Raw genomic sequence first — 24815 nt, 5'->3', positions numbered from 1 at the left:
TAGTATCTTATACTTTAGATTATCAGTTCCTATATAAAGTAAACATGTTTTATTTTATATATTTGGAGTTAAAGTTTTTTTTCTTTATGAAACCTTGGGTGGTAAGTGGGTATGAGTATTGTTTTTTCCAAAGACATTTTTGGTGCTATATGAATGACCATTTATTTGATTTTATGTTTTAAGAATAGCAGTATCAATTTAGGTGATTTCAGAGTGTTGCACATTTCATCTTTCTGGGAAAGTAGTTTATAGTTTTAAAATTACATGAAATAATATAAAAGGAAAATTTTTCATCATGAGTTTTATAAAATGAGATCAGATTTATGATAAATTTTGCTCCACTCTTCAATGGACTGCTTGTGTAAATCTGTTAAAACACAAATCTGATTTCCAGAATGGCAAGTTTAAAGAAAGCAAATAAAGTTATGGTATTTTCGTTACCAAGTGGCACCATTTAAAAACGAGTAATATTTAGCATGTTATATGTGAAGTAAATCTCTTTATGCCTTGTTACTAAATCCTTTTTTCTCTAAATTATATTAGCATTATTTAGATTATACCACAAATAGAATTTGTTGTATTAAAATTTGAAGTTTATTTTCTTACAAGAGAAACTATACTCTAGGAGCCACCTTTTATATAAAACTAATATTCCATGAAAAGTGTCTGCATTTTAAGATTTGTCTGCATTTCTATGTCTGCAACATAGAAATTTATTGTTGATTGGGTGCTTTATTGCCACTTTACTTTGAGGGTTCAGTTGAACTCTCAATGAGATTCTTACTGTGGATTTAGGAAACCAGCCATCAATCATAGCGCTTAAAAGTAATGTGTTAAAAATACTACATTCAGCAATATTGTGGAAATAGGAAATGCATTGACATTTAGAGTTCTATTTAAGTTCATATATACACTGCTGCACTTCTAAAGATGTGACTGAGGGTCAATTTTCCGACCACTTAAATCTCTTAATTTTAGGAAACCTCATTAAGTCAGTGTAGAAGTAGAGTTATGCATTTTCATTACACTTAACAGTACTTTTGTTTGAAAGAAAGGACATGTTACTTCATTAATGGATTCAAATGAATTTGGGTTTAGGCTGTATCAAGTTTAGTTTCTGTTGTATATAATAGAAAATTCCAGTGCAATAGTAGTGGCAGTGTTTCTCATTTCAAGTTTGGGACATACCAAATTGCTTCATATTATTCAAAGATTATTGTAAAATTCTCAAAGAAAAAGGGAGATCATTTCAATATATTTGAATTGTAACAATCTCTTACACTGGGTGCAGCACACCAACATGGCACATGTATACATAAGTAACTAACCTGCACGTTGTGCACATGTACCCTAAAACTTAAAGTATAATAAAAATAAAAAATAAAAATAAAAAATTCTCATGAAATGAAATAATACTATATTACTGTTACTCAAAAAAAGAATATTTTTTAGAGGCATAAGTATGTGTTACAACTTATTTTAAATATTATTCAGACTCATTACATTTTCTATCAGTCTGTCTAGGTCAGTAATGATAGTTAGGCAACTTTTACATTCTAGATTAAGCAGTAAATTAATTTACATATTCTTTTGTGTCCTAGGATATATTACCCCAACATTGTGAAAGGTATCACAAAGCATCTGCCAGGGAATAGCTATCCCACGCTAATCAGTGGTTTCAGTTTTCCGTTATTATAGATAACATTTGCTATGCTCAAGAGTCATATTGTTTATTTTTGGTAATATGGTTGGCTATTTAGACTGATTTTCCTGCTGAATACAACTGAGAGTACTCAATAAAGTATTTTAAAAGCATGAAAGAAATAACAACATAGAAATTACCAAGTCAAAATCCAAATGAATCAGTTTCTTTGCCCACCTCCCTACTCCTTTTTTTCTTTATGCCACTGGCTTGTTGCCAAAACTCAGTCAATTTCCTAAAATGTCTCTCATCTTGGAGTTTTCTCTTTGCCTCTTTGGGAAGATTTAATTTGTTCTTCTGTCCCCCATATTTTCTATAAGTGATTCCTCATATCATTGACATAATTGCTTATTTGCATTATCTCACAATAATTTCAAAATAATACCAGTATTGATTGCTACAATTAGATTATAGACTACTGAATAAAGTTTAAAATTTGTTCGTAGCCCTGCTTGTTTTATTTCACTAAAAGTGTATAGTAAATTCTGTGTTCTAATGCAATGTGAAATAATTCTTTTCTGTGCATTTTTATATCACCAACTTGATATAAACTTTGTTTCAGTTTTCAGCTTTTCAGGATCACAAGTCAAAATTATATAACAATGTACATTCAGATAAATCTTGCTTCTCTGTCTTTTCCATCCTGTTTCCTTCCTTCTCCTATTAGTGACTGTTTTTATTAGCTTTTCGTTGTATCATTAACATTTCTTTTTGAAAACCTAAAAAAAATGTAAGCATATGTGTGGTATGTTCTTATCCCCCCTTCTAATATAAAAGGTGACATATATATATACTGTTAGATAGCTTGTTCTTCTTTTCTTACTGTATCTTGAGTATCACTCCATATCAGTATATAGGTATCTGTATAATTCATTGTTTGATCCATAGTACTCCATTTGGGAATGTACCATGGCTTATTCAACCAGTCCCCCACTGGTGGACATCGGGGTTTTTTTCAGACTTTTGCTGTTACAAATAATGACACAGTGAATACCCTTGTACCTAAATAATTTTATATGTTTGCCAGTAAATCTTTGAAAAAGATTCCTAGAAGTAGGATTGCTGGGTAAAAGGGTAAATGCATTTGGAATTTTTCCAGACATTACCAAATTCCTCTCCATTGATTATACCATTTTGCAGTCCCACCAACAGTGTATCGTGGTGTCCAGTTCTGTACAGCCTCACTGTATACTTTGTTGTTGAACTTGGATTTATTGTCCATCTGATAGGCAAGTATCTCCATCTAATTTTAAATGCATCTCTAATTATGAGGGGGAGTATATGTCTTTACATATGTTTAAAGACCATTTAAATGTTTTCTCCTGTAACTGTCTTTTTAATGTTTTGCACTATTCAAAGTTGTGTTTTGGGTCTTCCCCTTCCTGCCCCATATTAGGAGCGTTTTAGATTTTAGAGGTATTAGCACTTTGTCTTGATTTAAGTTTTAATTTTTTTTCCAGTTTGCAGTTTGTCTTTTGGCTTTATTATGGTGAGGTGTGTGTGTCTGTGTGTAATGCGCATGCGCATGTGACATTTAAAAGTTTCATATAATTTGATTTCCGTTTTTATTGCCTCTGGATGTTGAGTCTCAGCTAGGAAGGTTTTTTCCCACTTCCAGATTATAAAGGAATTCACTCATATTTTCTTCTATTACTTGTATAATTTTATGGTTTATATTTAGAACTCTGGTCCTTGGTGTTTATTCTAATATAGTGTGAAGTATGGATCAAATTTTGTCTTTTTTCCAGATGTCTATCCAGTTGTTCCAGTGCTTGTTTCCACTGATTTGATATTTATTTCTGGACTTTTTCTTCTGTTCCATTGATCTGTTTGTTTAGTCGTATACCAGTACACCGTGTTTTAGTTATAGGTTCCCAAAGGTGCTAGTTTACTTTTTGGTCAGAATTAGGTAAGAACAACAGTTAAAGATCACCGTCATCTAATTCATTTGTGTCCCTCACTACTCACACCAAATAGAAGACTTATGTGATATATGTATGTTTCAGTGCATGATGTAGGTGCTCTTTGGTCCTATATTAGTGAAAAGAGTGTTGAACCAATAGTCAGGGAGCAAACTCAGCTTTTAGTACCACTTGTAAGCACATCAGTTACTTTCTCTGGTCCTGTTTTCTCAGTAGTTAACAAACAAAAGGAGTTGAACCAAATGGTCTTCAGGGTTGTGTCTGACTCTGGTTAATGCTATTCTGGTTAAGAGCACCACTAGTATGTGGTGTGAACTTTAGTGTACCTTTTATTCCCCTGTGCCTTATTCTTTTGCAGTATTCATGAAATAAACTTTCTCTTCTGGATCTTAGTTCTTTAATCTTTTCTCTAAAAGATTTTTCTTTGTTCCAGCATTTTCTTCTGTCCTGTATTTATTAGTTTGTATCTCTTCCTGCTGATTAAGCAAGGATTGCCACTGTTTGGCTGCTCAGCTTCCACTGACCTCATTGGGGAAAATTACATGCAGTTAAATGTGAATTATTCTTCCCTCAGCAAAGAATTTCTTTAAAAAAAAAAAAGTAAATAGAAGGAAAAAAGACAACATAAAAACCCGGCTGCTGCCAGTAGTCTGTCCTGTTACACAAAGAACAGAAAGAGAAAACCTCCCTTTAAAGTACTTAAAGATATCAGACAAGACTATGGTCAGCTCATCAGCTCCTGTTTAATCTAAGAAAATTGGTATTTTCCTATTTTTCCCTGTATTTCTTTCAGGAAAGAAGGTGGTAAAAAGGGGCAAAAATGTGGAATGAGCCCATTAAGTAACTGTCATAAATGTAAAATGAGAACAGTTATGATGATTTAAGGCATGTCAAAGACTTGGCCAAGTATAAAAACATATCTTATTTACCATAACAAAAATTCTTAAAATTAAAAAGAATAATAGGAAATTCTCAGCTCCAGATTGCTGCTGGGGAAATTAGCTTTAAAAGTACTAAGTTTGGGCCAGGCACAGTGGCTCACGCCTGTAATCCCAGCACTTTGAGAGGCCGAGGCAGGTGGATCACGAGGTCAGGAGTTCAAGACCAGCCTGGCCGATATGGTGAAACTCCCGTCTCTACTAAGAAAAATACCAAAATTAGCCAGGCATGGTGGTGCACGCCTGTAGTCCCAGCTACTCAGGAGGCTGAGGCAGGAGAACCCCTTTAACGTGGGAGGCGGAGGTTGCAGTGAGCCAAGATCATGCCACTGCACTCCAGCGTGGGCGACAGAGTGAGACTCTGTCTCAAACAAAAGTACTAACTTTGAAGAATACATGAAAGAAACTTTTTAATGAGGAAGACAAAAGATGTAATATGACAATAAGTATCATGCTTGTTCAGGAAAAGTAAGAAGCTCAAGGAAGTGTTTCTACAGATTAAAAAATTAATGGTCAATAAAGATGGCTTGAACGATTTTAGGAAATACATTGTATGTAAAATTCCTGTGTCCAGAACCCTACTGGTTCTTATTAAATATGGAGCTTTGTTAATGTCATGAATGCCAGTGCTATGAATAAATGCTATGTTCTATTCTGAAAATCCCAGAACTGTGAGTGATTCTCCAAGACTGGGCTACCATTTTATTCTAAGTGCTTGTTTCCCTCTGGAGTTAGATGGGACTGATGAGGAAGAATATGTGCTTTTTGGGCAAAGGAGCACTTCTGCAGGCAAAGGCTGGCATCCCCAAAAGTACAGGCTGATGACCACTCTTGACTTTGACAAAGATTGGGCCCATTCGTACTCTAATAACTCAGACTTACCAATTGTCAGATAATGGATAAAGATGAAATTCTGTGTAAGAAAGGTGACTTAAGAGTGGATAGCATCAGAAAGTATAAGTTTAGTAAAAAGTTGAGAATCATCTGTGTTTTGATAGTCTTTTTTCCTGAAAAAAAAAAAAAAATCACCCAAAGTCACCTGTATTTAGAATGAAGCCATAGTCTTCTTTTCCTTTTTTTTGCTTTATAAAACTTGATTTTGTTTGGGTGTTTATAAAGAAGAAACTTGTAAAGATGCCAGTTTTAAAATTTGTGCCCCCCCAACATGATAGGAAAATATTTACATTTTATGATGCATCCTCCTCTTTTTTTCAGGGTAAATGTCCCTAACCCAACCCTTCAGTTGATGTTTTAACATGTTTGTTTTACTCTTTGCAATGAAACCAAGAAGAAAATTTCTCTATTCTCAAACATGCATTTTAATCTCCCATTCCCACAAACTTGGAATATTTATTTAATACTTGAGGTATTAATTTAAAACTTGGAGTGTATACTTAGTCTCTTATTCCTCTCCACCCCAGTCTTTGAAATGGAAACATAAAAGTTTATTCACCATAAGTTTATACACAGCTTTTCAGGGAAAAAAAACTACTGGGTAATAAGTATATGTAGATTGTTTCCGAGTTCTTAAATCATTGAAACACGTACCATTTCCATATGTAAAATCTACTATACTTTAAAGATAGGTACTATAATTAGTAAATAGATTACTGTTAAATAACTTTTTTTAAAAACAAGTTTCATCTATGCACATGGGCTCTGAGCAGATTTCAGATAGCTCCTGAATAAAAATCAAAATTGACTATCAGTTGCCATTTTATATATGTTAACATATAAAGAAAAACAAAAGAGTCATTTGAGGATGGATGATCAGCTAAAAAGCAAGTTGTAATATTTATAACAGTTCTGCAGGTGGAGGTGGCAGGGATTCATTAAGATCTTGATCAGGGTTGGGAGGAATAGAGAACTCCTGACACTGGATCTCAAGGTTGGAATCTTCTTGGTTTTTCATAAAATCTACCGGTGGCAGGGGCAAGTTATGTGAGTCAAGCGGGGGTGGAAATGATTGTATTATCTCAGATTTATGATCTCCACAGTCTTGATTGAGACAGTCCAGAGATGGAGGGAGACTAGTAGAATCATTTGGAAGAGGACATACAATTGTCATTGTGGGTCTGTCAGATTGGTTACTTTCCTGTCCTTCCAAATCCAGAAGGGGAGGTGGTGGAGGCAGATCTGCATCATCTGAAGAAGAAACAGCAGTTCCAATTGTTGATCCATCAGCACTGTCTTCTGATGTACCATTTACTTGATCTTTTATTTTCTCTGTTTTGGGGTTGTTGGAGTCTTCAATGTTTTCACTTGATTCAAACAACTTAATTTCTAAGTCATCTGCTAAAAGTGTGCTTTTGCTTGGTTTCCAGGGTGTAAGTGAAATGATTGATGTACGTTGTGTGGATATTTCATTTTCTCTGATGTTATCCATACAAATGTCAGGGGTTTCTCCATCAGCAAATGGAGATCTACCTGCCCAATTTTGATCATTTAAAACTGGTTTCCTTAAGCATTTCCAAAGTACAATGATGATTATAGCTACCAACATAGAAGTCAGAAGTACACCAATTAGTATGGCAACTGTTGAATTATAATTGTTTTTTTGTGGGATTTGTTTGTTACTGGTAGTATCTAAGATAAATCCTGGTGTACTCTTAGGTGAATTTTTGACAGTTGATGTTGGTTGTGTGGATGGATTATGAACAGTTATTTGTTTTCTAGAAGGGATCTGGACAGATGATGATTGTTGAGTAAATGTATAGACAAATGACGTTGGTGGTTGTGTGGTAGAAGTATGGGCAGATGGTAGTTGTCTGGCAGAGGTGAACACAGCTTGCTGGGAGGAGATGTTGGCCATTGGTGTTGGTTGTTTGGTGTTATAGGCAAGTGGTTGTCCAGCAGAAGTATGTGCTGCTGGTTTTTCAGAAGAGGTATAGACAGCTGGTGTTGGTTGTCCAGCAGTGACTTTGGCAGGTGATACTGACTGTCCAGAAAAAGTGTCGCTGAATTGTGTTGGTTGACCCAAAGGATTCCCTGTTGTGTTTTGAGAATTAGCCAATACGTGTGACATTGATGATGTGAATGAGGTAGGCTGTGACTGCTTCTCTGTTGTAATTGTCTCTGTCTTTGAAAAAAATATATTGTTCAGGTGTCCACAAAACAAAATTAAGACGAAATATTTGGGATCCATTTCAGAATATTTCCTCCTTATCTATAGTGGGTTTATAATGAAAGAGAAAGACAGGCGTCATTGGTGTCTAGTTAAAAATTTGACTTTTCGTTATAATTCCTGGCATAAAGTAGGTAGACATTATTCCTAATTAGTAGTAGTTGATTAGTAGTTATTATTCCTAATGTAGACTTGATACACTGTAGGCTTGGTGTAACAACTCTTGGATATACTCTAGCCCATCATACAGCATTTGGACCTCATAAGCAGTGATCTCTCTTCTTTTATTAATACAAGTTCTGTACTTGGTTCTGCTGCCCCTTTACCTTCATTATATTTCAGTACTTCACTTAGTCATACTTCTCAAAACGCATAGGCTCTATATGCTGGATCCATGTGTTCTCTACCTTTTTTCACCATTTTCTACTAGAAATATATTGATTCTCCTGCCTTGAGAAACACCAGTGATCATCTATTACCTAATCTAATAGTTCTTTATTTCTTTTCTCCTCTCCCCTCCTTGACCACATTAGACACTACTATTCCTTCACTAATATTCAAGTAGCTTTTTGTAATCAGTCTTCCTTTCATGTTACTCTCACTAGCTCTTTTTCTTCTCCCTCCTAAATATGGTTAATTGATATTCAGTCCTCACCCTTACCTACTTTTCTTTGTTCCTGATTCTGTAAGATTTTAGTTCTTAGCTTTATGCCACAATTCCCAAACCTCTACCTCCAGCCTACATCTTCTTTGTCCTAATTCTATTTGTATGACTTCTTGGTGGATTTTTCCATATATATATATCTCCCACTATCAGCAAATTCAACATATTTAAAATGGAGTTCATCTTTACTCTCACAACTGACTCTTCTCCCAACTTCTCTATATCTGTTAGTGGTACAACTAAGTTTCTTAGGCACAAAGTCTATTAGTAATCTTTGTGGCATCCTCAGTGTCTCTGTAGCATGGTAGCCTTATGTTAATATTGCATATTTTTAAAGAATTCAATTCAACTCAGAGTCCTAGGCTTAAAATCCTAGAGTGATCTCTGAATCTGGTGGAGTAAATTCAATCCAGTTGGTCAAGTAGTCCTGCTGCTGCTTTCATTCATTTATTGAAAAATGCCACATTTGTGTGGAGCCCTGTTCTAGGTTTAGGAGATTTGAAAAAAAAAAAAAAAAAAAAAAAAAAGATAGTCACGGCCTTTAAGTGTTTCAGATTCTAGTGGTAGAAGCAAACAGTAAAGGCCAGGCGTAGTGGCTGATTCCTGTAATCCCAGCACTTTGGGAAGCCAAGGTGGGAGGATCGCTTGAGGCCAGGAGTTCAAGAACAGCATGGACCACATAGTGAGATCCCATCTCTAAATAAAAAGAAGAAAGAAAAAAAGCTAAAAAATAATTACAATAATTTTTTTTTTTTTCTCGAGACAGTCTTACTCTGTCACCGAGGCTGGAGTGTAGTGGTGCGATCTGGGCTCACTGCAGACTCCGCCTCCCGGGTTCAACTGATTCTCCTCTCTCAGCCTCCAAGTAGCTGGGATTACAGGTACACATCACCACGCCTGGCCTGTTTTTGTATTTTTAGCACAGACGGGGTTTCACCGTGTTGGCCAGGCTGCTTGAGAACTGACCTCAGGTGATCCGCCTGCCTTGGCCTCCCAAAGTGCTGGGATTACAGGTGTGAGCCACCATGCCTGGCCCAGTTACAATAATTTAATAAGCTTTCTCATAGAAGTATGCAGGAGTTGTACACAGAAGTTAACCTAGCCTGGGAAGGCTTCAGTGAAGTAAAACTTGAACTGAATTTTTAAAGTCTGTAAGAACTAATTAAATTTCTAGCCAGGGAGAGCAACAGTGTGGGCACAGGAAAATAAGGCACATATGAAAGTTTGGCAGATAGGGCTTTTTCTGGGATGTGGTAGATGCTAAAACTTGGAGAGTTAAGTTTCAGTTCTAATTCTCCCATCTAACTACCTGTCTAACCATGAGAACTAGTTGCTTAACCTTTCCTGTTCTCAATTGCCTTTCCTCTAAAGTGAGGAGTTCTACCGAGACAATTTGCAACTTATGGTATAATATACTTGTTTTGTACATCATCAAACACAATGGCAACTATTTGGTTATCTCTTAACATTAGGGAATAGAATATCTTAGGGTGTTAGATATTGGTATACATGATTAGAAACTATAGTTCTTCTGACTCATAAGCCTATATTTAGAGAGATTTGATGTTCTGTTGGAAGGTGCAATAAAGATTTTACAAATTACCTTTTCAGCATATCTAAATAGCATATCATTGCTTACTCCTCTACCACTTCGTACACAGTGATGATAAATGACCCTGTTTTAGTAGAAGAAAAGATATGTGATCTTTTTTCCTATACTAATAATTCAAGCCTAAATTTTAAAACAGTTCTCCTTTGAACTCTCCTGCACGCTGCTGAATTAATCTTAAAAGCATGCATGATCAGGTTACTACTGCCTTGCTTGAGGGTTTAATTTCTGTTAAGATAAAACTTCCTTTTTTTTTTTTTCCTTTCGAGACAGAGTCTCGCTCTGTCACCCAGGCTGGAGTGCAGTGGCATGATCTTGTCTCCCTGCAACCTCTACATCCTGGGTTCAAGTGATTCTTGTGCCTCATCCTCCCGAGTAGCTGGGACTACAGTAGGCATACACTACCACACCTGGCTAATTTTTGTATTTTTAGTAGAGGCAGGGTTTCACCATGTTGTCCAGACCGGTCTCGAACTCCTGACCTCAAGTGATCTGTCCGCCTCAGCGTCCCAAAATGCTGGTATTACAGGCGTGAGCCACCACGCCTGGCCTGTTAAGATAAAACTTCTAAATTGAGTTTTCTTCCTTCTGGCTTGAGTTAACCAGTCCAGATTCACCTATCATGACTGAAACTTCTTATCCAGCCAAATGCATCCCTTTCCCACCTTGCATACTTTCTAAACACACGCTGTTTTCCCGCTAAACAGACACTTTTATGCTGTTTTTTACCCTTCTCAAGGGTGTTCTTTTTTTTTTTTCTTCCAGACTTAGTCTCTTCCTCTTTCTGGCTGCATATCTGAATCTGTCCTCATCTTTCAGACCTCAGTTTAAATTCCCCTTCTTAACCTAAGTTCTCTGTGACTGACTACAGCCCAAACAGATCAGTCATTTACTGAATTCCCCCTAGCTCTAATTTATTGTTTTTATGGTTCCTTTCATAACTCATGTACGTATCTCACTCACACTTCTATTCTGTTAAGTAATTGTGTTTATTTGTTGTTACTTTTCACATTTTCCTATACCTACTTCCTTGAACAAGATTATAAAGAACCTTGAAGAAGGCAGAAAGGAGAAAGAAAAATACTTACCTAGAGCATATTATGTGTTGTACTATCCCAGTTTTGCATACTTTATTTCACAGAACCTTTAAATGACTTTATGAGGAAGGTAAAGGGATCCCTTATTTACAGATAAAGAGACAGCGTCAAATGAGTTAAGCAGTTTGCCTGATGTTATACCACTCTAAGTGACAGATTGGGAGTTTGTACGCAGGGCCACCTGATTCCAAAGCATACATTCTTTCTGCTACCCTTTATTGCCTCACGTTTTTATATTTTGATTTCTTTGTAGTATAATGCCTTATATATTAGGAGCACAGTAAACATTTAACCTGTATTGGGCTTCTTGATTGCTTTCCATTTTAGTTTTTGCTTTTTACTAGTACTTCTACCAAGAATATAAGCAGAGGCAGTGAAATCTAAGTTAATAAATTCTGCTTTTTATCCATTTTGCAAAAGATTTAAAAGGGAAAATTTGAACACTTTTGGCATAGATATAGGGATTTGAATCATCTCTAGATGGTCATCATCCATGCCATTCCTACCCATTATTCTTATAGATTACAAAAAAAAAACGTGGGGACTTCTTTAGAAAATGTTATTCTCTTCAGAATTTCATTTTAAAAATCTGTTTTAATGCTATCCAAAGCATCAGAAAATATAAGCCGTGAATTGTCTTTAGCCAAAAATGTTTCCTCTTTTGTGACTTTGCTTAAAATAAGGAAACCATACGGTTCCTCTTTTCAGTTAGCTGAAAAAGGCATTAGAGAAGGAAAGAGCCCAAACAGGAACATAATTATAAACCCAGGTTAGTTTGTAAAATCAATTTTGATAGGCTCCTATCCTCTAATATCAGTAGTAAGCTGGTGGAACCCTCCATGTATGAGATTTTCATTTGTCAGTTAATGGTTATGGCAATATTAAAACCAAATTCCATTTTTTGCCTATCCTAACACTTTCTACCACTCTTCAGTTAGCTTTTTTTCCTCCTAGGATCTGCTACATCAGAATACTAGAAACTGTATTAGAATTCTATGATGGCAATTCAGTGTAGTCCAGAGAAGGAGGAGAAAGATTTAAAAGAAGAATAAATAGGGAATATAGTAGTGGAAAAAACTGACTTTTTTCCCAGAGGTAATGAGGCCAGCGTTATTACCAGTGTGGAAGGTTATTTAGCATACACATTTTAAAATATGTAAGTGGTGTGTACCTGAAGTACCAACATTGTTTCTGTAGGTAAAGAACAATATTGGGCAGGGGAATAAAAAGGAGAAGAAGATTTAGAATAATATAAAAGGCAATGCAAAGAAATACAACATAACACAAAAGAGAAAAAACAAAAACTCTAGGAAGCAGCAAACAGAAAAGAGGAAGGTCAATTGACTAGAGAAGATACAGAAAAGAAGAAAAGTTAATAAACAGCTGAAAAAAAAGCAGTGGTTATATAATTAGCAAGAAGGCAGTGTAGATGATTGAAGTAGGCAAAATGAAGAAGTTGGGGGTGGGGGGGATGATTGATGTAGATGAAAGAAGCAACGGCAAAATGCTGCTCTGTTGTGGCTGGCCTGTGTTTGTGAGTGCAGGGAGACAGTAAAGAGGAGCTTGCTTTCTAAAATGGAGGACCAGAATGAACCATCCTTTCAAATTCATTTACCTTTCATTTCAGGCTCTCCTGTCTGCTGTGAGTATCCTTACCATCCTCTCCCTTTTTTTTTTCCTGACACTATCCAGAAGCATACCTAGCAATTACTCCAAAGAACCCATGTACCTGTGTACATTTTATATAGAGTTTTCCAGAAATCCGTTAGTCTGCTGCTCAAGCAAATACCAAATCTGGCAGCCCTCATATGCCGGTATTTTACTCATTATTATAGGCTGGCACTTTGAGGTTTAAATCTGTGATTTTGGTTCTTTTTCTTTGCTGAATATTTAGAATATTTTAAAAAGAAAAACATAAATTTAAACATTTTAAAGACAGTTACAGTGAAGCAGGAGTCCCCGTGTATAAGACATGTTCTTTTTTTTTTTTTTTTTTTTCTTTTGGAGACAGGGTCTCACTCTGTCAGCTGGGCTGCAGTGCAGTGGTGCAGTGTCAGCTCACTACAGCCTCTGCCTCCTGGGCTCAAGCGATCCTCACACCTCAGCTTCCCTAGAGAAGCTAGGACTGCAGGTGCACGCCACCACGCCCAACTAATTTTTGTATTTTTTGTAGACATGGGGTTTCACCATGTCACCCAGGCTGGCCTTGAACTCCTGGACTCAAGTGACCTGCCCGCCTTGGCCTCCAAAGTCCTGGAATTATAGGCGTGAGCCACGGAGCCAGGCCATAGACATGTTCTTATAAATATAATGCGTAAGTACTTAAAGGGTCCAGCATTTAAAATTGATGCTGTTAAGTTGGATATGTTAGGAAGTATGCCATTATCTTTTAAAGAGAATCAAGATTTGGAGAGCATATCCTAGACAAAAGACAAGTATAGATAGCTGTATCAATTACTTTGATATAATAAAAGTTGTGATGCAAATATAATAGATTAAAATTTAGCAGTAGTATTATCTCTAACTAGTGAAGTTTTGAAACCATAAAAGAAAAAAACCAGCCATTCTGCATCTTGAGGAAGAGTGGAAAGAGAAATTGACCTTCAACTGCAATAGGAAGTATTTGATGACCATCTTGTGTCATGATAGTGACCATTTAACTGAGCACCCACCAAAGGCTAAGTAGTATCCTATTTTAATTAGCTAGGTGGTGGCTTTTTCATCCTACAGAAAAGGAAACTGAGACACCAAGATGTTGGGTAACTTGGCAGTATCACAGCTCTAAGTAGTGGCACTAATACAAAAATCATGCTAATCTTGTGCCAGAACTCTTTCTTTCTATCACATTTCACTATATGTGCTATACTGCCTTTCATAGAAAAGTTATGAAATAGAAATGCTTTATGAAGGAAGGAGATGTGAGTTGGTGGGAATTATATGTAAATAACACTTGTAGGTACTCTTAGATAAAGGGTAGGAAAGAAATACCTGAAAACCCATTTTAGTCCTATTTCTATGAAAACTATTATAAGAATTTTGAATGGTTTCTATAAAGTGTCATATTTAGTAAGTTTACTGAAAATTTTGTGGTGATTTTTTTTTAAAACTTGGACATTGAAAGGTATCAGATTTACGTTTCTCAATTCAAACTTAATCAGAATTAAAGTTTCCTTCTAAGTAGAATTATGTAGGAATTAGCTGGAAAACACAGGCACTACTAGTAAACTTTAGATTTGGGACTAACCCTTTAAAAACATGTATGGGACCAGGCGCAGTGGTTCCTGCCTGTAATCCCAGCACTTTGGGAGGCCGAGGTGGGCCAATCACTTGAGGTCAGGAGTTCAAGACCAGCCTGACCAACATGGTGAAACCCCGTTTCTACTAAAAAGACAAAAAAATTAGTCAAGCGTGGTGGCGGGTGCCTGTAATCCCAGCTACTCGGGAGGCTGAGGCAGGAGAATCTCTTGACCCTGGGAGGCGGAGGTTGCCGTGAGCCACGATTGTGCCACTGCACACCAGCCTGGGTGACAGAGGGAGACTCCATCTCAAAAAAAAAAAAAAAAAAAAAAAAAAAAAAAAAAAAAAAAAAAACCTATGGGATTCTATGATGACAAAAACACACTGTAAGGATTGATGGGAAATTTTTAAATTTTACGAAATATGACAGTGAAAAAAATTTAATATAATTTTATGACTTTATGCATAATGAAATAAACTAAATATTAGAAGCAGAAAAATATATAGACAACCCTAATCTGAAAAAGAGATAAATATATTTTTCTGACTTCCACAATAATTACTTAGAAGAAATCCTTCTAAGAGAAAGTCATGAGTATTTATTAAGTGTTGAAATGGGATATCACCCACTGTGAACATATTATTCCCTGAAATTACAAGTCTATGTAAAATACTCTTTGCAGTTTTTATTTGCCCATTTTACCCACCGCAAGCATCTTTATGCATACTAACAATTTTCTATTGTTTATTCTATGGGTTTCTTCTATCTTATACTGTGTTCTAAAGTCTCAGATAATGTGACATAAACACGTAGATGATATTAATATACGCGTGCATGTTTGGTTATTGACTAACATTTTTGGCTTAGTAAGCTTTTAAAATGAGCCATAATGTTTTCATGTCATCATTATTAAATATAAAAATCTATATGTAAAAAATAAAGCACGTATAATAATAATAATCAAATACCACATCTGATTTCTTTTTCTAAATTAAGTGAAGGTGGCCATTCTTACTATGCAAACTAAAGGGGATACAAAAATTTTAATTTATGCATTATATTATGTACAGGAAAATTTTATAAAAAGTACATTAGAACTTTTAACAATTAATATTTCGGAGGTTATAAATTCAGTCATAGCCTGTGGAATCTAGTTCTATTTCTAACCCTAGCTTTATCTGCCATGGCTATAGTTTCTTTTTAATTCTAAAACTAAGGTTAACAAATATGACTGTGGCTGGGAGCGGTGGCTCACTCCTGTAATCCCAGCACTTTGGGAGGCCAAGGTAAGGGGATCACCTGAGGTCAAGAGTAGGAGACCAGCCTGGGCAACATAGTGAAACCCCATCTGTACTAAAAGTACAAGAAAATTAGCTAGGCGTGGTGATGGGCGCCTGTAATCCGAGCTACTTGAGAGGCTGAAGCAGGAGAATTGCTTGAACCCAGGAGGTGGAGGTTGCAGTGAGCTGAGATCATGCCACTGCACTCCAACCTGGGAGACAGAGCAAGACTCCATCTCAAAAAAAAAATATGTGTGTGTGTGTGTGTGTGTGTGTGTGTGTGTGTGTGTGTGTGTTTAAACTTAAAAGGTCTTATACAAACCTAGGTGAAAATATTTTTCTAAGGCAAGCTGAACACTAAGTATTTTTTGATTCTATGCAACAAAACCACAAAAACCCGTTATAGACATCTTTAGACTATCAGAGTTTAAGTTTAAAACACTAATGACAGTTTTTAAAATAAATTTTATATAAAGCAAGATCAAACCAAATTGTGTGAAAATTTTCTTACCTCAGCTGTTAACTTCTTTTGCAGAATGCTAAATTCTTGTTCTAACTGGACATTTTGGTGATTTGGCTAAGAAAGGAAAATGGGTGGTTCAATTCAGATTTAAAATGTTCCTCTAGCAAACTGAAATAGTTTCTGTAGAAAAAGAGGAAGTTTATCCAGTAGCTGGTTCCGGAAGTGCAATAAACCACAAAGTGACTAAGAAATATATTACTTTAACAGAACTTATTTTGAAATACATTTTGGAGCCCTATGATTTGAGTGCTTTTAATTATGTAAATAAATATTTGAGATACTCTAGTAATATGATTATATAAATTAAATATTTAGGATGGAGTCCCGAAGAGAAAATTACAAGTTCTAAGAAGAAAAGCTGCCAGTTGGGTTATCACTTATAGTGAGATTTCTTCTCATAAGAAGTGAGTGATGTGTTCTGTTTACTTGTATGACCTTAGGCAAGACTCTGCACTTCCGAGTCATGGTTTCCTCCTCTAAAGGAATATTTTATTGGGTTATTGTGAGGATTAAATAAGATAGCATAATATAACATGTATAAATGCCTCACCCACTGTAGGTAACCAATAAATGTAATGTTATATCCTCATAATATAAAAAGTCCAGGTAAAAGTATAATTACATTATTTTGCAAGTGACAGGATCTCATTCTTTTTTATGGCTGAATAATACTCCATTGTGTATATGTACCATATTTTCTTTATCCATTCATCTGTTTATGGACACTTAGGTTGCTTCCAAATCTTGGCTGTTGTGAATAGTGTTACAACAAACGTGGGAGTGCAGATGTCTCTTTGTACTGTTTTCCTTTCTGTTGGGTATATACCTAGCAGTGGGATTGCTGGATCATATGATAGCTCTATTTTTAGTTTTTTGAGGAACCACCAAACTGTTCTCCATAATGGTTTTACTAATTTACATTCTCACTAACAGTGTACGAGAGTTCCCTTTTCTCCACATCCTTCCCAGCACTTGTTATTGCCTGTCTTTTGGGTATAAGCCATTTTAACTGGGATGAGATGATGTATCATTGTAGTTTTGATTTGCGTTTCTGTCATCAGTGGTGTTGAGTACCCTTTTGTATGCCTGTTTGCCATTTGTATATCTGTAATTAAATTATTTTGACCAAATATTTTACTAGTGACTTTTGAGTTCAAGTTCACAACTATTTATTTGGTTACCCACAAAGTAGTTACTTCTCAGTGGAAAATAAAATAAATTGGGGATCATTTTTTAAATAAGAAGTTAACTAAAGTTAACTTGTTACTAAAGGGTAATGAGGGGTTGGAGAGATGGTGTTACCGGTTAATAGGTACAAAAAACAATAGAAAGAATGAATAAGACCTATTTGATAGCACAACAGGGTGACTATCATTAATAACATAATTATACATTTTAAAATAACTAAAAGTGTAATTGGATCCTTTGTAACACAAAGGATAAGTACTTGAAGGGATGGATACCCCATTCTCCATGATGTGATTATTTCACATTGCGTGACTGTATAAAAACATCTCATTACCCTTTAAATATATACACCTACTATGTACCCACAAAAATTTAAAATACAAAAAATTTTTAAGTTAACTAAACAAAGTGTATTGAAAAGAGTGAGTCCATCTGAATAAAAATTTCTTTGAGTAAGTCACCTTTCCTCTCTTGAAAAATGGAGATCATAATTCCTAATTTATAAGCTTATTGTGGAATTAAATAAATATAAAGTGCCTTGCATGGTGCATATTATAGTAGATACGGAATGTGTTAACCCATGCACTGCTTTTTCCTGGTCACTGCGGGAAACACAGATTATTAATGACCTTGTTCTTAACTTCAGGGTACTTATAGCTTGGTGCAAAAAGAATAGTTTTTTTTTTACGGGCTCCTACTATAAAGCATAATATAATCAAATGCTATAAAGCTTTTGATTCTCTGGTTTTTGGAAGTATTGTTGTTTTTACAGACAGGGTATTGCTGTGTTGCCCAGGTTGGTCTTTAACTCCTCACCTCAAGCAATCCTCCTGCCTCAGCCTCTCGAGTAGCTGGGACTACAGGCACATGCTACTATGCTCGCTGGCTGGCTTATTTATTTATTGTAAAGATGAGGCTCTTACTTTGTTGTGCAGGCTGGCCTTGAACTCCTGGCCTCAGGTGATCCTCCCAGGATTATAGGTGTAAGCCACTGTGCCTGACCTGATTCACTATTCTTAAATCCCTGAATTAAGCTGGTGAACTGTAATACCCAGGGGTAGGGAATGTGTTTTTGTTCAAAACTAAATGACTTTTAAATTTTGAACTCAAGATATCTTACCTACCATTTTTAAGTACCTGTCATTTGGAAAGGAACCACTTCTGTTTGTTCAGTAACTATCACTGGATAGTATCATTCTGAGAGTATATGGATAGTATCATTCTGAGAGTATATGTTTAATAGCCAAGATAGTGAGTGGTGAATTTTAAATATTCTTTTAAATATCCTTGTGGTAGAAGCTCTCTGGTGAGAAAATGTTTGACCAGTATGTTGAATATGAAAGTAATTTCCTATTTTTATGATGATATTAATTTCTTTTAATTTTCTCTGACAAGTATTTATTTACGACCCTTGATTCAAGGAGTGCTTTGTGTTACTACTGGATGTACTGGTGCACAATCTCAAATTTTCAATTTTTGCACAGAATGGGAAGTCTGCCCAGTTTCATTTCTAATCTGGGTCATTTTTCCCCTCAAAAGATAACCCGATTTCAGTCACCATGACTGGCATGAATATTCTCATGCTTTCCTTTTTACTTTGTTGACACTTAACTTTATCTGGAATAATATTGTTATGATTTCTTGTTTGGAGAATAGATTTGTTTTTTTACAAATTGCTAATAAATTGATAATAAAAATGATGCTTTATTTTTTTCCTCTCATTTTAATAATAGCTAGACGTTTGAATTTGATGACCAAGAGCAGTTATCACCTTGAGAGTTACGTAAAAATTACCAATGCTTAGAGTTCACCCCATTCCAGTTGCATCAGAAGGAAGACATGGGAATTAGGCATTGGTGTTTTTTAAAAACTCTTCAGGTGATTCTGACATGCAGCCAGGGTAAGAATCACTAGCTTAGAAGGGAGAGTAAGATTGTAGTCATACTTGGGAAAAAATATATAAAAAATATTTTTTAAATGGTTAATATATTGCCCAAAATAAATGCCCAGTAAGGAATGAGATTTTTGAAATGTGGCCTGATCTTAGCCCTGTGTTAATTTCAGTAGATATTTGGAAAGTCTCTCAAACCAATTTTTGTAATATATTTAATTGAAGATGGGGGGTGATCTCAACTTAAATATAAGTCATTATTTTACTTGAAGCCAGTTTCTTTAAAGGTTAAATTATAACCTGAAGTATCCAGTTTTCCAGATTTGAACACACACACACACACACACACACACACACACACACACACACACCCCTAATCAATCATTAGGCTACTTGGCATCCTTGAAGTCCAAAAATTAATCAACCTTTGGGTACTTGTTGTTAATGTTCCAGTAAGTAGTATTTATAGAAAAGATGAATATTATTAATCTTAAACAGTGAAACATACTTTGCATTTACACTCAGCCTATTGGTGTGGCTATAAATCTTATTTATTTTAGTCGTGCTCTATTTCTTACTGATCTTTACAACGTGTTCTCTAAAGTAATAAAGTGAATGCAAATATACATGGTCACAGGTTTATTCTGAGTTTTAATTTATTATACAAAAGTAAAGGTTTTAATTTAGTATTAATAGTAGAAAAACACTTTCTTACGTGTGCCATATGGAAAGATAAAAGGATCTAGGCTAAAATTAGCTGTGTTGATTGATAAGCTGGTATGGATTCTGCCACATCCAGCAAAGAAGATACCATTAAATTACACAGTTTAGCTCTATCTATGCATTAGGAATTTGACTTCCATTTGATGTTAAAGCATATACTTGGCTTTAAGCACACACTAAAACTCTTCAAAGTTTAATTACATTCAGACAAAGATCATCTAACCACTATTGCTACATAGGGAATATTTATTTAATTGTCCCTTGCTATCTCTATTAATCAGTTTCCTCAATTTATCCTTAAAACTTTCCTCAAATGCTTAGTTATTTTATTATTTGCTTTTTAAAATATTCAGTGTCAGAACAAAAGTACACAGTTTAAGTAATTCAGCAGGCATACTTCTACCTGTCTCACCTGCTTGATTCTAAATTGCAAGGTCTACCATGTCAAATTTTAGATCATCAGAACAACACTTTGGGATTAAATACCAACTGACTTCATTTTTACTCCATAACCCTTCTCATTGCTACTTTGCATTTTTCTTCACTAACCCATCTGTTTGTTAGTAAGTTTTTCAGTTCCTTCTTCATCTTTTCTTTCCCTTGTAGCTGTGAGCACTCCAGTAGATTGCATCACTAGGTTGGGTCCTGTGAGCTGTTTTGTTCTTTTCCAAGTGTCTGATTCAGCGGGCCATAGACCACTTGCCAGAAAATCGCCATTGCTTCTAGGTTGACGCTTGCCTACTTGTTTTGATCGTCTGAGAGAAGAGACTTTGTTTGCCAAAACCACAGTTGATAAAAATAGAAAGGTACAGATAAGAAAAAGCACTGCAATTATAATTAAGCAAATTAGCATAGCCATGTTGTTGTTTTCCACACAGACATCCTTTTTGAAAATTTCACCATGACTTTTGCTTGTGTTTTCAATGCTGTGTACTATTGAAGGACTGTTGCTGACGACAGAAGGTATATAAAGCTCCTGTTCAGATTTAGAAGTTAAAGATACGATGTGAGATGTTTCAGGCATGTTTGTAGAATTGCTTTTATGATCTACTTCAGGAGTTACGGGGTTTGTGTTAATGTTTTCATTTTGGTTTCTGCCTGTCTTGTTTTGAATAACTGAATCCCAGGAAGAAGTACTGTTAGCCCACAGATGGGTATAGTTTGCTTTTGTTCCAGGAGACAAAGAAAAAACTGTTGTCATCAGAAAGGCAAGATGTAGGTAATGTCCTGTGTGTTCCATGTCCGTGGGCATACTGGTAATCTGTTGGGATAGCAATATAATTTGTTAGTTTGTGAAAGAATAATGGATCCTAGTTTTGGTAATTGTAGTTAAAAGATAGTGTTGAGATGTTACAAGTAAACTACAGGCTTATGCCTAATACTCGCTACCCTGAATTCCTTCTCAACTGAATTTCTTTCCTATTCAGCTATGTATGAAGAAGCATTTTAATTTCTGTTACACTTTTAGATGCCAGAAGTTAGCATTACAAATAAATATTAATCATTTTAATTGGAATATCATGGCTTTATATAGTTTTCTTCCTTTGAAGCGTGCTAGACTTCTGCTTTGAGTCAGTTAGTTCTGCTTTTACTTTTCTGATTCCTTCTTTAAAAAAAAAATTAAGGATCATTCTTACAGAAACTACCCACCCTCTAGCCTGTCACCAATCTTTACAGAAGAAATGTGGCCTTGAGCTTCTTGCTTCATGTATGAAATAAAAATGCAAATTTTTTTGGTGGAAAGAGGGGAAGTTTGGTAGCAACCAAAAGAAACTGAACTTCAAATAGAAATTCAAGGTGTTCTTTTTTTTTCTTGGGTGTTCATCTTGAAGCTTAGAATAAAGCTGGTACTTAGAAATACATTTGTAAGTGTATTTGTGGACGCAATTTTACTGTGGTGGTTGTCTCTTTTCATTTATATTTCCCTGGACTGACTGTGTCTTTCTGAAGGCAAAGGCATACCGGTTTTCTCAACCTAAAAATCTGGGAAAAAAAAAACAACAGCAAATTTCCTCTGAGTAGACTTAAAAGTTCAACAAAAGTTGCTGGATTTTCTTTTAAAGTATCATTTATACCTAGCATTTTTTCTGATTTTGACATAATTGTAAAAAAAAAATGTGTAATAAAATAGAAATAGGGCATCAGGATCTTGATGATTTGGGATGAAGTGGCAGATTATAAGCATCTCAACATATAATTGAAAATGTTGAATTTCTACTTTGGCCCTGAGCTCGCTGGAAACTAGTACAAAAAGGAGACAAATTATATTATTCATTTTTATTATCTACCAAATGATTGATATACATAGAAATGGCATATCTTAGAATTTAACAGTTCCATGTACTGCTAACCCAGCAGGAAAGATTTATAATCATTATTGAGGTATCTTATAATAATATACCAGTTTTTCTTGAGCTACTTTTGAAAGGAGTATTTTATTGTTAGCATTTATTTGAATGAACTAAAAGCAAAACTATATTGTTCTCCTGAGATTTACTAAATGAAAATGCCTGGTTAAGAACCCTACGTATGCTATAGAAATTCTTCTCAAATGTACTTAGGAGTCCTTTTTATTAAAAAAAAAAAAAAAAAAAAGCAGATTCTTACCTAGCTAGTATAGGTAGGGCCTGAAAGTCTTTGTTTCCAAACCAACTGCTAAGCAACATGGATGCCACTGCTAGTCAGGCTTTTGAACATCAAGGTTTTATAAGAAATGGTTGTTATATGTCATTGGCTAACATTTGTATACTATTAAAATACAGAAATTGAAAATAAGAAATGTGATATGTTGAGTTATACAAACAAAAGTAGCATGTAATAAACAATGCTAACTGGAGACTATATTTCATATTAATAGTAGGGAGGAAAAACTCTTTATTAAATATTCTAGGATTAAGATTACTTTTTAGATTATGGCCTTTAGTAGACAGTTAAAGGCAGAAGTCAGTGGCTTTTGTATAATAGTATTCAGCTTTAATTTTTAAGTTTAGTGACATAAATCTTTGGATATTTCATGATTCTTTCACAAAAAGAAATACTTGAAATTGGATTAGCAAGTAATTTCCCTCTTTTTATACTAGACTGGACTTCTGTATTAGATGCTAGAATGATTTAAAGATTATTCTTTTCACATTAGCTCATTAACAGTGTAGTATACATCATAGTATTGGTATACATTTTAACAGTGCTTACCACGGAACAGATAATAGGCCTGCTGTTGATTGTCTTCAGCCAGATGTACTGCAGTGCCCAAATAAACAAACTGTATGACAAAATGAGACTTTCTCTTGCCCTTACAAATGCCTGAGAATTGAGGACTGTTTTTACACCAGTTTATGCCTTGGAGGCCAGATTGTGTTATCAAAAGTTTTCTTATCTCCGATCATTTTCAGTAAAATTTATTTTCCGTAGAATTTGTAATGTCCAAGCATTAGTAATGAGAAATTTATTTTTTAACTTTTGAAAAATAACAAAACATTTCCAGTTTACTTGTGGAATCTAAACTTAGATCCTTCCTAATCCTAATTTAAAACTCCATGGCGATGGTAATTTTTTTCATTTCTAACTTAAAATTTATGTAATAGGACAGAAAAAAAAACAGTATACATTTTCAGTCACGATTCTAGTTTGTTAGTGAGATTCTTACACACTTTGATAGCATTTCCTCGAACGCTAATCTGTCAAACGTTAGAAGTGAAAAGGCATAAGAAAAGCCATATATATATGACCTACCTTACAAAATGCTTGGTCAAAATCTGATTATAACGTGATTTTGATAAACCACTTCTTTTCTTGTCTTCTTATTTAAAGCAGAATAGACTTGGAGAATATGAGCCTTAAAGTAAATCTGCAGTAAAAAAGGATATGTGCAGCTAGTTTTCCACTTTTAAAACCAAACCACAGATGACACATTTCCTTTCCACTGCAACTAAAGCACATGTCAAAGGAGGAAAAAAAAAAAAAAAGAAAAAACTCCAACTTCTCTAGTTGGCCACTGGCATGACAGGAGGCTTTGTAGAACAAATCCCCGCCCCCAGAGCAGGGAGCGTTTTCCACTTAATGCCTTTTGACAGTATGCTCATTCCATAGGCCTACTACATGCTTTAGTGTCATTCAAAAGAGGTTTTGAAATGGTATCTTCCATTTCAAATCTTCTCTAAAAGACTTATTTGAAATCTACAGACTGATTTGAAAATGTGAGTTTGGAGTCCATGGGGTACTGATCAGTTAATATACAATTGTGGAACTGCAACAATTATTTGAGAAAATATCTAGTAAACTTAGATTATATGGGACAGAAAATGCTTTTGTGTGGTGTAGTGTGTGTATACACACACACACACACACACACACACAAAACTGTCAAACATCCTGTCATCACCTCAAGTTTAACATGACTGAAACAGACTTTAAGAACTGGGTATGGGCTGGACACGGTGGCTTATGCCTGTAATCCCAGCACTTTGGGAGGGTGACACAGGCAGATCACTTGAGGCCAGGAGTTCAAGACCAGCCTGGCCAACATAGAGAAAACCTGTCTCTACTAAAAATATAAAAATTAGCCAGGCAGGGTGGCATGCACCTGTAGTCCCAGCTACTTGGGAGGCTGAGACGGGAGAATTGCTTGAACCCGGGAGGTGGAGGCTGCAGAAATCATGAGATCTTGGCTGCATGAGTTGAGATCGTGCCACTGCACTCCAGCCAGGAAGACAGAGTAAGACTCTCAAAAAAAAAAAAAAAACTGGATATGACAGCACATATCTGTAATCCCAGCTACTAGGTAGGCTGAGGTAGGAGGATCACTGGAGCCCAAGAGTTCAAATCCAGCCTGGGTAACATAGCAAGACTCCATCTCTTAAAAATTAATTAAATTAATAAAATAAAAAGAACTTTATTTTTTCTTTAAAAGAGGCTGC

General features: G+C 35.3%; 3 protein-coding genes across 9 annotated transcripts in view; 1 reads left to right on the top strand and 2 right to left on the bottom strand.

Moving 5' to 3' along the window:
- The window catches only part of NF1 (neurofibromin 1), a 284759-nt gene that overhangs the window by 207856 nt on the left and 52088 nt on the right, over positions 1 to 24815 (top strand). The window lies entirely within an intron of this gene.
- EVI2B (ecotropic viral integration site 2B) lies at positions 5862 to 16290 on the bottom strand. Its single transcript, XM_030800223.1, has 2 exons — positions 16086 to 16290; positions 5862 to 7728 (listed from the first exon to the last, which is right to left on the bottom strand). Exon 2 carries the CDS (start codon positions 7705 to 7707, stop codon positions 6358 to 6360), a length of 1350 nt encoding a protein of 449 aa, XP_030656083.1. The 5' UTR covers positions 7708 to 7728; positions 16086 to 16290; the 3' UTR covers positions 5862 to 6357.
- EVI2A (ecotropic viral integration site 2A) lies at positions 19801 to 24329 on the bottom strand. 3 transcript variants are annotated; one of them, XM_030800224.1, is made up of 3 exons: positions 22507 to 22565; positions 22457 to 22465; positions 19801 to 21152 (listed from the first exon to the last, which is right to left on the bottom strand). In XM_030800224.1, the coding sequence occupies exons 1-3, from the start codon at positions 22563 to 22565 to the stop codon at positions 20444 to 20446; spliced, it is 777 nt and encodes a 258-aa protein (XP_030656084.1). In that variant the 3' UTR covers positions 19801 to 20443. The 3 variants fall into 3 exon arrangements, with proteins under 3 accessions (XP_030656084.1, XP_003280251.1, XP_012358994.1); XM_003280203.4 differs by lacking the exons at positions 22457 to 22465; positions 22507 to 22565 and adding an exon at positions 23632 to 24329 and having other exon boundaries at positions 19801 to 21160; XM_012503540.2 differs by lacking the exons at positions 22457 to 22465; positions 22507 to 22565 and adding an exon at positions 23092 to 23430 and having other exon boundaries at positions 19801 to 21160.

The sequence above is a fragment of the Nomascus leucogenys genome, chromosome 19, assembly GCF_006542625.1.
Source record: "Nomascus leucogenys isolate Asia chromosome 19, Asia_NLE_v1, whole genome shotgun sequence".
Taxonomy (NCBI): Eukaryota; Metazoa; Chordata; class Mammalia; order Primates; family Hylobatidae; genus Nomascus; species Nomascus leucogenys.
This window is presented reverse-complemented; position numbering and strand designations above follow the sequence as displayed.